At 40.3% G+C, this 12,625-nt stretch overlaps 1 protein-coding gene across 4 annotated transcripts in view; it reads left to right on the forward strand.

The window, feature by feature from the left end:
• The window catches only part of LOC100948361 (transducin-like enhancer protein 4), a 143,593-nt gene extending 131,696 nt beyond the window's left edge, over nt 1–11,897 (forward strand). For all 4 annotated transcript variants that reach the window (XM_012813798.2, XM_003782968.3, XM_023508213.1 and 1 more), the window contains exons 15-20: nt 4,228–4,477; nt 5,573–5,820; nt 7,448–7,595; nt 7,840–7,990; nt 8,339–8,415; nt 10,203–11,897. In XM_012813798.2, the coding sequence (XP_012669252.1) occupies nt 4,228–4,477; nt 5,573–5,820; nt 7,448–7,595; nt 7,840–7,990; nt 8,339–8,415; nt 10,203–10,310 (982 nt within the window). In that variant the 3' untranslated portion in view covers nt 10,311–11,897. The remainder of the gene's footprint in view (nt 1–4,227; nt 4,478–5,572; nt 5,821–7,447; nt 7,596–7,839; nt 7,991–8,338; nt 8,416–10,202) is intronic.
• Nucleotides 11,898–12,625: the final 728 nt, after the last annotated feature.

Here is a 12,625-nt window from a genome sequence, read left to right on the forward strand (position 1 = left end):
AACTCCTCTACCCTTTTGTGAAAATCCTGCTGTTTTTCATGCTTGTACCATTTGAGTACCCCACTTGACCTTTTCTGGGCTGTTTCTCCATATGTTAGACTTGACACATGGTTTTAAGAGTCTCCTTTTAGTTAGGGCCTGCCGTCATCCTGGTTGACTCTGATACTCCTTAAGACTATCCCCCCGCTAACTTCATTGTGGGTCTCGGACCATCTCGTCTCTAGTGAACATCTGCCCCTTTGGACCACGGTTGCCTATAACTTACAAGCTCATAAAGAAGAACTTGTTACCACCCCTAACTGTATCACCTCCAGAATCCAAACATTTATACAGTGCAACCTCTGTACCTCCACCCAACCAAACTGATCCTTTGAATTCCAAATTCTGTTTCTGATTGTTCCTGTCCCTAAGCCACTGCCATCTCCCTAGATAACTTCAATAGCCCCCTGACTAGTTAGTCTTTATTCTGCCACCTACAGTTTATTCTTTACCCAACAACCAAATTATTTGAAAACATTAACTGAATCATGTCACAAGTCTCAAATGGCCTTCTGTTCTACTTAGAGTTCATTTCCACACTCATCACAGCCTACAAGGCCCTTTTTAGTCCGGACCCTGCCTCTCCCTTCACTCATACAGTACATTCTGGCTTCCTCGCTTGTTTTGCACTTAACTGTTCCTTCTCACTGATGCGTTACACACACACACACACACACACACTCTCTCAAGGCCTGTGTCCTTCCTCCATTTCTCAGCTCCTCCACTGCGTCCTCAGAGTAGTCCTTGACCACTGCTCTTAGCGTGTGCCCACTACTCTCTTCTGTACACAACTATGTTTAACAACATTTACCACCATCTGAAGTTACTTACCTATTTATATATTAATCTGTTTCACCCCTGATATAGACTATATAGGGACTTCTTTTATCTGCATGATAAATCCTTTGTGGTTTCCTGTCATGTAAGGTGCACTATCTATACATTCACTAAATGTACCAAATTCAATCCCACTTCACAACACCTGTCTTGCAAATCGTTGAAGATATCTATTCCCTGTGCACTAGGGTGCCCAAAATGGGTATAACTCTTGGCAGCAAAGAAAATCTTCTGTTACGAACTGAATGAAGTATAAAACCAGCAGAGTTGGTAGTATCAGTTGATTTATCCAAAGTGATTGAATAATGTATGTTTTCCTTTTTAAGTATTGTCTTGTATTTAAGTTGTGTTAAGTTGAAGGCTAATCCATGCTGCTAATTGGTTATAGTTCTCCTTGAAAGAGGCAGTTTGTACTTTGAAACATTATTGGGGTCTAAGCATCCTACACCTTTGATGATGCATCCTTTCACAATCTACATCACTGAATGGCTTCCCTTTTTTCCCCAAATATATAAGCTACTTTATAAGTTGCTTCTGTGGCATTATTTCCAGGTGATACTGCCGCTTGTAAAAATTGTCTCTCTTTGCTTTTGTTTTTTTATCTTTTATTTTCTGCAATACAGCCTTGTGCTTCTCCCTTTAATTTAAAGTGTTTGGGGTCCTTCTGAGTGTTATCACAAAGCAAGCAAATCATCTTACCTTTAGCAGAAACAAGATAATAATGCAATTCCCAATCCTCATTAAAAAACCCATTTTCTCCCTTCTGTGTTCTCTTGGTCTTCTTTGACATGATGGGCTGTTAAGCAGACACAATTAAAAATACTGTCAAGCTGTGCATCTATTCATAAATTCCACTTTAAATAGAAACACAGAGCCCTATTGTCAAAAGTGATAGCAGATTGGTGTACTTGGCCCTCACCAACCTGCCATATACAGTAGTGGTGCCAGTCAGGCAGGGGAAGTTAGAACTAAATCATGAGCATAGCAGCAGTCAGCTTAGCCCTCATGTTTTACTAATGTTCTAATTGTGCAGGTCAATATGGGAGGATTATTTCATCGAAACTTATTTTATTTGGTATTTTAAGTATATCCACTTTAGAAATTAAATAAAAATATAAAAGGCAAAAAGTTGTTAATAAAAATAAAAGGTTTTATTCTGTAAAACTCTCAGTCAAAAGGCTCCACTTAAGGACTTAGAAGGCCACAAATTCCCTACCCCTGACCTAGAACGTATATTATCCATATTAAATGAGTGGATAATAAGCATGGCCTCTTAACTGTTGCCTTCATATTTGCCATAGTCCTTATCATCATTCTGTCTTTAGATCATGTTACACTCATTCTGTATTTGATAGCCCCATTGGCTGTTTCCTGTCCTCTTCACTGTCAAATTCTCACAGTACCATTGATCTTCTATTGTTCATAGCACTGACCATCTGACATTTTGATAGTTCCTGAGTGAGCCTCTCACTAATGACTGTGTTCCCCACCACAGGCCATAACTTCCGGAGAACAGGGTATGTGGGTTTCTTTCTTCCCCCATCCTTAGCATAGTGCTCAGCATGCTGAGATATTTGAGAAATCCATGGTAACCAGATGGACCTCTTAATGAACTGTCCTAAGTTGGCCATCTTCCCCCTCTTTCCACTTCATTGCCTCTATTAATAATTTACCTCCCCGACTGCTCTTGCTGGGAATTCTTTAAATGTCAGCATTCTCCCGGCTCCCACATCTGGTGCACTTCTTCTCACTGCATATTCTACTCCAGGATTTTTTTTTCTTGGCTCCAGCTATGTCTTCTTTGTGAATGAGTTCTAATCTGACCTCTCTCCTGAATCATAGCTGTTTGGATTTCCATCTGCCCTCAAGTTTAAGAAAACCAGATTCTTTACCTCCTCACATGTAACCCTGAGTTATGGGTCCTGGTCATCTTCACCGTTAGTGTGGTCTGCCTAGTTACTTGTGTTCTGAACCCTAAAGTCCTCCTTAGCATCCCTCTTTCAGATCACACGTCCAGTGTGTCTTTAGTTCCTACTGATTTGACTCATGGAATATCCTCCACGTGTTAACTTCCCAGCTTCCTGCCTCCTGCCTCCTTCCACCTGAGCAAGTCAGAGGTACCACTTTCTTTTACAGTTCTCTGTCATCTGCAGAGAAAGCAGAAGCTTGCTCCTACCTGCACCCACATCTTCACAGCCACAGTGCATACCTCATCTTGTCTGGGAACATTCTGGTGGTTGATGAGGACCCTCAGCAATGGGCTGAATTTGGATGAATGGGACCAGCCTATAGATTTTTTACCTTAAGGAATCCTAAACTGTTTTAGTTTGATCCTAAAGCTTCCCAACAGTTTGATCCAAACCCCTATTTGTGTATCTTCAAGTACTGTCTTCTAGGTATGTCTTTTGTAAACTTCTTCTCATAAGCAGAGCACATTCCCAAGCTCCATGCCAACACACAATGACATAATTTCCAAAAGGGGTTATTGCCCGTGATAGCCCTCAGAACAGGCCAAGCTGCCTCCCACCTGCCTCCGGCACCTCCTACTTCCAGAAACCCAGTATCCATCGCAGCAGCCTGACTAATCCCTGCCTGACTTAAGTGCTCTTAAAATAAAGATGAGCCTATTGAGGGAAGTACTCTGACTTAAGCTGCATTTTAGAACCAAATGCTTCCACAACCTGAGGGCTTTCCCTGAAAATGAGCTAGAGATGGAGCTAGCTGCTGATAGGTACTCATCACAGGTGAGCCTCTGGGACTGCTGCCCAAAACGCTTTTTCCAGTTCTCATTCCATTGGGTTCTACTAGGATTTGTAATTGTCGAGTCTGATCAAGATATTAACATAAGGTTTTATTTATGTATTTATTTATTTATTTTTGCAAACATTGGCCATTTCCACATCTAATCCTAGAGACCTTGGCTTACTTATTTCTATTAGTAAGTCACTTGCTTAACTCAATTGGTATAGAGGCAAAATCTCATTGCAGGCCCAGGATTCACTCAAAGTGGAAGGCAATACTTGTTTATAGGGTACCCCTGAAAGCATAGGGACTGTACTTAACATTGATTATCTTATTTAATTCTCTTTGAGGTATAGGAAGCATTCTTTTCTTTTTAGACATTAGAACCAAAGTTCACAGAAGCTAAATAAGTGCTGCTGTCACATAGCAGCTTATAGAGTCAGCCTTAGATTTGTTAGTAGATTTAGCTGCATTCTCTAAAAACCTTGTTTTTTTTCCCCACCATGTGGGTAAATTAGATTTGCAAATTAGCACTGAAAATATTTTATTTCTCATGTCATTACACTTACATTCTCCTCTTCCTATCTTTTCTCTTCTCCCTTGCCTTAGAGCATACTCCTTCCACGTTAGTGCAGATGGTCAGATGCAGCCTGTCCCTTTTCCTCCCGACGCCCTCATTGGACCCGGAATCCCCCGACATGCTCGCCAGATCAACACTCTCAACCACGGAGAAGTGGTGTGTGCAGTAACCATCAGCAACCCCACGAGACATGTGTACACGGGTGGGAAGGGCTGCGTCAAAGTCTGGGACATCAGCCACCCTGGCAATAAGAGTCCTGTCTCTCAGCTCGACTGTCTGGTAAGTGAAGGCGGATGAACGAGACTTAGAATTTCATTCAGAAAACAGGAAGGAATGATAGGGAACTGGCTATATGAATAACACAAGTAATCATCCCAGGTGGGTAGTTGGTCGTAGGTGGTTTGTGGTCTTTCACTTGGAGGCGTGTCCACTTTCAGTTCCTTGAGGCAGAATGATCCAGTTCTTCACATGTGGCTCATGCACCAGTACAGTTTTCATTAACCCTGCCTCCCATGGGTAAAGGCAAACCACTTGTTTTCCTCTCTGATAGTTAAGAAAATTAAGAACCCACACAACAGTTTCAGATTTCGTCATCTGTCACATGTAAAGAGTAACTCACTACTTCATGTGGCAAACCCTAGACAGTCCCGTAGCTGCTTTGTTGGCTTTATCTTGAGTTGCATGGGAAATTTCAGTGTGGTTTCTTACCTTATACCAGCAGTGGAATTTTTGCTGTAGCATTGAGGCTAAATCAATGTACAATGTTAAATGTACATAAGATTCTTGTAACCATACCAGTTGGGAGGATTTTTCTTTCCTGTTACTTAAGACTCCTTGATGGAGTCTTGCCTCTGAATAGTGAAGCTTTCATCACACCCTTAATGTCCTTTCATCATATAATGCAAGTCCAGGCAAAAGGAACAGACGGCTGGCTAGGTGTCTTTACCTTCCTGACACCTTCTTGGCAGTAGTAATAGGACCTTTCAGTAGCAGAGCCAAGTCTGAGTATATCAGACTTTACGGTGTGGATACTGCAGGACTGTGCAATCACCTGCACTAGTATCCTCATGTGTCTGTCTGTGTGCACATGACACAGGCAGTTGGTTAATTTGGTCATGGTGGGAGTGGATCTAGATCTTTGCAGTTTGGTACTAATTAAGATTAAATATCTCAGTACTCAGTTTTGTACATCAAGTTTAAGTACTTCCCTAATTTCATGTAATTTTCTAGCATTAATCTACTTTATCATTGTCATAAGTATAAATGGCTCATTAAACCAGGAGGGAACACAATACTTTTATGGATTTCTGCTTTCATGTTAATGCTGTTTTCCTTTCCTCATGAGTAATCTCTTGATGGTTTTTGTCTCTACAGAACAGGGATAACTACATCCGTTCCTGCAGATTGCTCCCTGATGGGCGCACCCTAATTGTAGGAGGGGAAGCCAGTACTCTGTCCATTTGGGACCTGGCGGCTCCGACCCCACGCATCAAGGCAGAGCTGACATCCTCAGCCCCCGCCTGCTATGCCCTGGCCATCAGCCCCGACTCCAAGGTTTGCTTCTCGTGCTGCAGTGATGGCAATATCGCCGTGTGGGATCTGCACAACCAGACCTTGGTGAGGTAGGTCAGCAGAACCCGTTGACTAGGTTATGAAGAGGAGCTGATTTTACCACAGTATGCCAGAGAGAGAGAGAGAGAGACTGTGTGCGTAGATGAAATACAATTATCTTACTAAAAAATCATTAAAGAATTGTCCGTTTTAAGGTGCCACAAACAAATTATTATTGTAAAATCATATTTCTTTTGACTATTTGAACTACATAAAATGAGTTCTTTTATTTGAAACATTATTAAGCGTCACCAATTTCTTTTTTTAAAAAAATTCTCTCAGTTTGTCCATGACCTCATGAGCTCGTTAGACATCTGTAACTTGCCATCTGTGCTTGCTTTTGATTGTTGTTAATCGATGCTCACTGAGAAGATTCACAGTGCAGGGTACTATCTCAGGGGTCATATTTGTCTGACACATCCATTTTTTCAGCAGATACTTAGCAACTGCCGTGGGCACAGGCACCGTGTTGGGTACTGTTCATCCTGAAATGGTCTAGATTATCTCGTCCCACTTTTAAGGGTGGATAGACATAGCTTAATACAGGAGATTTTCAAAGGTCAATGTTGGCAGGCAAAGCCCTGCAAGAAATCTCCAACTGTCAACACCTAAGAGATCAGCAAGCAGTGATCAGCTACACAGTATGCGAAGGTTGTACTTAAATCTAGCTACGAGTCGAGTGTGTAAAAAGAGGCCTGTCTGTTAGTTTGAAGGACTGAACTCCTAAGATTCCAAAACAAATAAATAATCCTATCATTACACATCACGTGTATTGCTTATGGGTAAGATTGTATGAGGAGCTGCTTCTAAGCCCTTCTTCCCCCAGTGACCTTAGTAAATTTTATCAGGAGTGATCCCTGGGGCAGTGCCTTACTTGAGAACATGGCCTTCTGTCCTGCACAGCCACCCACCGGCACGTTCCTGCTCACTGTCTAGACTTGATCTGCTGCTTCCTGTGCTATCCCCAGTCCTTTGTAGAAGGGAAAATTAAATTTTCTATTTGCTTCATATCACAGGGGTAGAGTAGGTCTCAGAGTATCTTTGATTAGTTCGTATATCTGTAGGTGGATGTTTTCTCTTGTTAATTTATTTAAAGATTTCCATCCATAATATGAATCATGAAGAGCTTCCTAAATATTAAAAAATTAAAAGTACAAGAAATTTAGCATCTCAGTTAAACTTTCATCTCTTCATGTATGCTTTGTTGTTACTTTGAATGATTAGAAAACATAATAAATCAAAATGAAATCTGCAAATAAGGCCTGCATTAAAACTTGAGTCATCGGCTTGGCGCCTATAGCTCATCCGGCTAAGGCGCTAGCCACATACACCTAAGGTGGCGGGTTCGAATCCCAGCCCGGACCCGCCAAACAACAATGACGGCTGCAACCAAAAAATAGCCGGGCGTTGTAGTGGGCGCCTGTGGTCCCAGCTACTTGGGAGGTGGAGGCAAGAGACTCGCTTGAGCCCAGAAGTTGGAGGTTGCTGTGAGCTGTAATGCCACGGCACTCTACCCAGGGGGACAGCTTGAGGCTCTGTCTCAAAAAAAAAAAAAATTTGAGTCATCAAGGAGTTCTAAATTGAGTTCAGCCAAAAACAAACTTTTCAAGGACTTTCCTTCCATTTTGACATCTTCAGGCAATTCCAGGGCCACACAGACGGAGCCAGCTGTATCGACATTTCTAATGATGGCACCAAGCTCTGGACGGGCGGCCTAGACAATACAGTCAGGTCCTGGGACCTGCGAGAAGGGCGCCAGCTGCAGCAGCACGACTTCACCTCCCAGGTACCGCCCTGGCCTTTTAGAGGCATAGTTTTAGGAAACATAGGACACACTAAAAGAGGGGTAGTTTATTTACCATGTGAATGATTTCACTTTTGACTGTGAATTAATTACTTTGACATCTCACTACTTTAGGATCACCCATTTGGCTTTGGTTTCTTTCTGCACAATTCAAATTATCTTGATTTCCTTCACAATTTAAATAGACAGTACTCGGGGTTAAAAGAAGCACCTATTTTAATTCTAGATCTTTTCTCTGGGCTACTGTCCAACTGGAGAGTGGCTCGCCGTGGGGATGGAGAACAGTAATGTGGAGGTGTTGCATGTCACCAAGCCAGACAAATACCAGCTACATCTTCACGAGAGCTGTGTGCTGTCACTAAAGTTTGCCCACTGTGGTAAGCAAGCTCCTTTTGTTCACTTTCTGTGTACCAGAGTTGTTCTTTCCACCTTCCAGTGGGTTCGCTCCAAGTCAGATCCTTTAGCTGGCTAATGCTGCTCTCTTCAGACCTGTATGACAGCTTCCTTATACACGCCCCCTTCTCTGATACCCTGTAATCTTTGTCCTTATCATAAGCATAAATGCTCATTAAATCTAAGAAGGTGGGCTTTAATTTTGAAATGAAAAATTCTTGTTACGTATAAACGGACAAATACTCTGAATAGTTTAGTGCTCTCTAAAGCCCCTCTTGAGTGTTTGACAAAGTATCATGAACATTGCCTTTTTCAAAACTGTTTTCCTATAGGCAAATGGTTTGTAAGCACTGGAAAAGACAACCTTCTGAATGCCTGGAGAACACCTTACGGGGCCAGTATATTCCAGGTAACAGTCAACTTGTCAGTAAGGACTCGCTGTGTGCCTGCTGCGTGGCAGGTGTTTAACCAAACTCTCGTGCGCACTCTCAGATTAACAGTGTACATAAGTGGCCTGGGAGGTGGGAGCTAGTAATTATTCCCATTGTGCAGAGAAGAAAACTACAGCAGGGAAGCTAACGGTCACAGCACAAGCCCCGGGGCTGCGGAAAGTCTCCATGGTTCTCTGAGGCTGGAGCCAGGGCTACCCAGTGCACTCTTCACCACTTCTTCATCCTCAGTCCCTTTTGACATGTTAGAATGGAGGGTTTATGCCTTGTGTGAATCAAGTGTATGATGTGCGTATCTTTTAAAATTTTTTATTTTAAATGTTCAGCATTTTGCTAAAATATATTCTTATTAGTATTACCTTTTGATTTTTTTTTCCCCCAAAGAAGGTGTTACGGAAAAATTTGATAAATCCTAGTTAATTTTATAAACTTTATTCTACCTGTTGACTCTGTGGAACTTCATTTTTTTCGTGAAATTACTTGTAGAATGACTACACTGTAGACAGTGCACATCAAACATGTGCACACAGTCTCCCCTCTCTCTTATGGTGTGTGAGAATTTCACAGGCAAACTGAAGACTTGCCTTTTTTAACCTTCTATATTGAGAATATTGTTTTCTAGTGTTCTTTAAAAAAAAATTAAAAAAAGATAGATTTGCAGTTTTCTTGACTAAGAGATATTAAGTCTGAAACATGTATTTATCTGGTAATATGAAAGCTAATCAGTGAGACAAAAATTGCTGATTGTTGCTATCATAAGCTTATTTTAATAAAGGATTTTTCAGGTTGTGGATCACAATCTTTTTTTAGATGGTCCCAACTTTTCCTTTTTAAAAAAATTTGTTTTAAAAATTAGAGTCTATCTTTTATAGTAACTAAACATACATCTTATTATATACTAGATTGTGAATTCAAATTATTTACTGCCAATTGTGGCTTTTAAAAGTTAGAGAAACACTGGGATTATGTTAGCAACTGCATGTCAGACATATTTTTAAAATTTTTTTAGATGAGTACAGTTCAATTAAAGTTACTGTTGACTCTTCCTTAGTGTAGCTGAACATGGTATACAAACTCTGTAAGTATGGTACATTTTTCTTTCCAACTATTGAGCTTCTTTACTCTTCCAAGTGTATATCTTTTATATTTCTGCAGTGAGAACATTAGGGTTTTTATTGGGAATATTTTTACCTTCTTTTTTTTTTAAGTGTAGCATTTTCAGTACTGTTTCTCATACATTAATCTCACCTGGACTGTGTTATATCCCTCTGAGGTGGTAGACAGACAGGTACCACATCTCCACCTGTTTGCCAGTGTAAGGAAACAGGCTCAGACACACAGGTTGAGGTACCTGGTCCAGGGTCCCAGCACTCAACCTAAATCCAAGCTGTCTGACTGAAGTTGGCTTTTCATGATCATAGCACCCTCCTCTCTACTATCTGGAGAACTTGGTTTGAAATAGGGCCCTGCTCCACCAGCAGAGGTGCCTGTTCATTGACTTGCCTGCCTACCTGATGTCCCCAGTGCGAGAGCCTCCTGGCTCACCTGGTCAGGTGACCTCCAGAATGCATCTCATCCAGCGCTGCCATTTTAAGGAAGCACCACACCTGCCTTTCCCCCCTGGTGGCTCCTATTGGTCAGCAAGCACGTTGCATTTGCATTAGCCCTCAGTCCTCCAGGCCTGCCTCTCTGTACTTACAGGATTTTCTTCCATTATTTAACATTTTTGATTATGTTTCTTTCCTAGTCCAAAGAATCCTCATCGGTGCTTAGCTGTGACATCTCTGTGGATGACAAATACATTGTCACTGGCTCTGGGGATAAGAAGGCCACGGTTTATGAAGTTATTTATTAAGGACAAATCTTCATGCAAACTGGACTCCTTCTCCTTGTAGCACTTTGCTCTATCATCCTTTTTGTTCACCCCCTGCCCTCGCATCTAAAACCAAGGATTTCAAATACTCATTGCAGTTGTGAAGTTTAATCCCCTTCCTTGACCCCACTTACTACTTGCTGTTGAATTGTGAATACTCATTAAAACCTGTGATACCAAATCTTTAGCTATCTATTTGGAAGAACATGGAATAAGCATTCTTAACAGTGAACGGAATCTTTAATTATGTATTATATCTGTAATATATTTATTTTGTTTAAAGAAGGCTTTCTAACAATGACTGACTAAATAAAGCTGTCTGCTCCTGCATTGATAATGAAGGTGCATTGTATTTGATACCCCTCCCCCCTTTTTTTGGCAAAGGAGGGGAAAGGAAGGTTTAAAATAATTGTTTAAAAATGTCACTAAATGTAGACTAATGACTGTATAGAGATGTGAAATGTATAATTACACATGGAAGCAATATGTTGCTGTGTTATTGGGTTTTTTGTTTTTGTTTTCTACTTATTTTAAAGACATTTGGAAATTTGGCTGAACAATTAGAACATGACAGGCCAAGTCATATTCATTTGGGGTCTATTTAGACAACTTTAACCAATATATCTACAGCTTTAGATTATATTCGATAAAAGTCATTGGACTTGATCTTTTTTCTTTAACTTGTTGACAAGTGTCTTTGTAATATGTTTTTAATTCCCTTTTTTATTGTATTATAGACAGATGAACAAATTAAATTTGGCCTCAGAGAGAACTTAATCCCTTCTGGATATTTTTGCCATGTTTCTTTGCAAAGGGAGATATATATCTTTGGGCAGTTTTGTTATTACAGAAATTATGGCTATTTTGTGGCATGCTCTTTGGGAGCTGCACAGATACGGGGAGGACTCCCACGCTGGGCAAGTCAAGTCTTTTACAAAACAAGGACAGCAGAGGAGGGTTTGCAGAGACCTCCCTCTGAAAAACACAAAGAACGGACTCTCCTGGGATGAGAACTTGCTTTCTTTACCTCCGGTTCTTTCCATGTCTTAGTTGGATGTCCCTGAAATGGACACAGGCTGTGCCATTGTGCCAGAAACATTGTGTTATCTTTTATGTTGTTGTTGTTGTTGTTAAACTATAATATGTGACTCCTTTTTTATTATTATTTTTTTGTTTGGATGCTTTAAAAATCTTTTAAGTCTGTGGATCTGCTGATGTACAGTGCCTTTGCTGCTATGGATCAAAATCAAAAGAACCGTGTAGATAAACTTTATTGTATAAGTAGAAAAATACTTAATTTCATACTAGAAATGGATGGATGCTGCAAGTTGAAATGGACTGTCCATTGACGTTCCTAATGTGGTAGCAGAAAAAAAAAATGGTGTCTTAAGTGCTTAGTGTTTGCTGTCATTAACAGTTTCGTAAAACTCTACAGTGTAGAAAGATTTTGATACTAAACTGTGCATTGTACATAGTTCTAATGCATTGTATTGACCACCAGTACTTCTATAATGGTAGATTGTTTGTGCATTCAGACTTTTAAGCATTAAACATACATAACTTCTAGTATGCTTATTTTTCTAATTCTTCATTTTTTACTGGCTTTGTTTTGTATCTTCAGGTTAGGCCATATATTTAATATTTTCACATTAAAAATAAGTAGTTTTATTTAATGGAGATTGGCTTTAAAGTAATGTGAGGTTTTCTATTGTTTCTACTTTTGTTATAGTTTTTTTCACTTGGGATAAGCTAGAAAAGACAGTGACAGAGAAACTGTCAGCTATCAAATATTTACTGATTTACAAATAGTATTTGTAAAATACTATTAGAAAATGGTCATGTCCCTCAACCTTGATGCTTTAGGACTGTACTGTTAAATATGATCACTACTAGACATTTGTAGTTATTTAAATTTAACTTTGTTGAAATTAGAAGTCTAGTTTACCAGTCACAGTAACTACATTTTAAGTAGTTACTGCAAACATTTAATAGAACACTTCCGTCATCATAGATAGTTCCCTGGGACCAACACTGCTTTTATGTTAGATCTCATAGACCATTTTCAGTCATTTGGGTCTGGGAAACATTTCTGGTTAATGTGCTGAAGTGCTTACCAAGATTCTTGGGCTGCTGCTGCTTGGGTATGTACAGATTCAGCAATAAGGGAGACTATGAATTAAGAATTCTAAAGTCCTGAGGCTCAAAATCTGATTCTTTAAGCATCTGTTGCATAGAAGGGTAGGGATTGGGAGCCCCACAGTGGGGAGGAATGGCTATAAATACAGATGATGCTTCAC

The sequence above is a fragment of the Otolemur garnettii genome, unplaced genomic scaffold (assembly GCF_000181295.1).
Source record: "Otolemur garnettii isolate 467f Iridium unplaced genomic scaffold, OtoGar3 scaffold00006, whole genome shotgun sequence".
Taxonomy (NCBI): domain Eukaryota; kingdom Metazoa; phylum Chordata; class Mammalia; order Primates; family Galagidae; genus Otolemur; species Otolemur garnettii.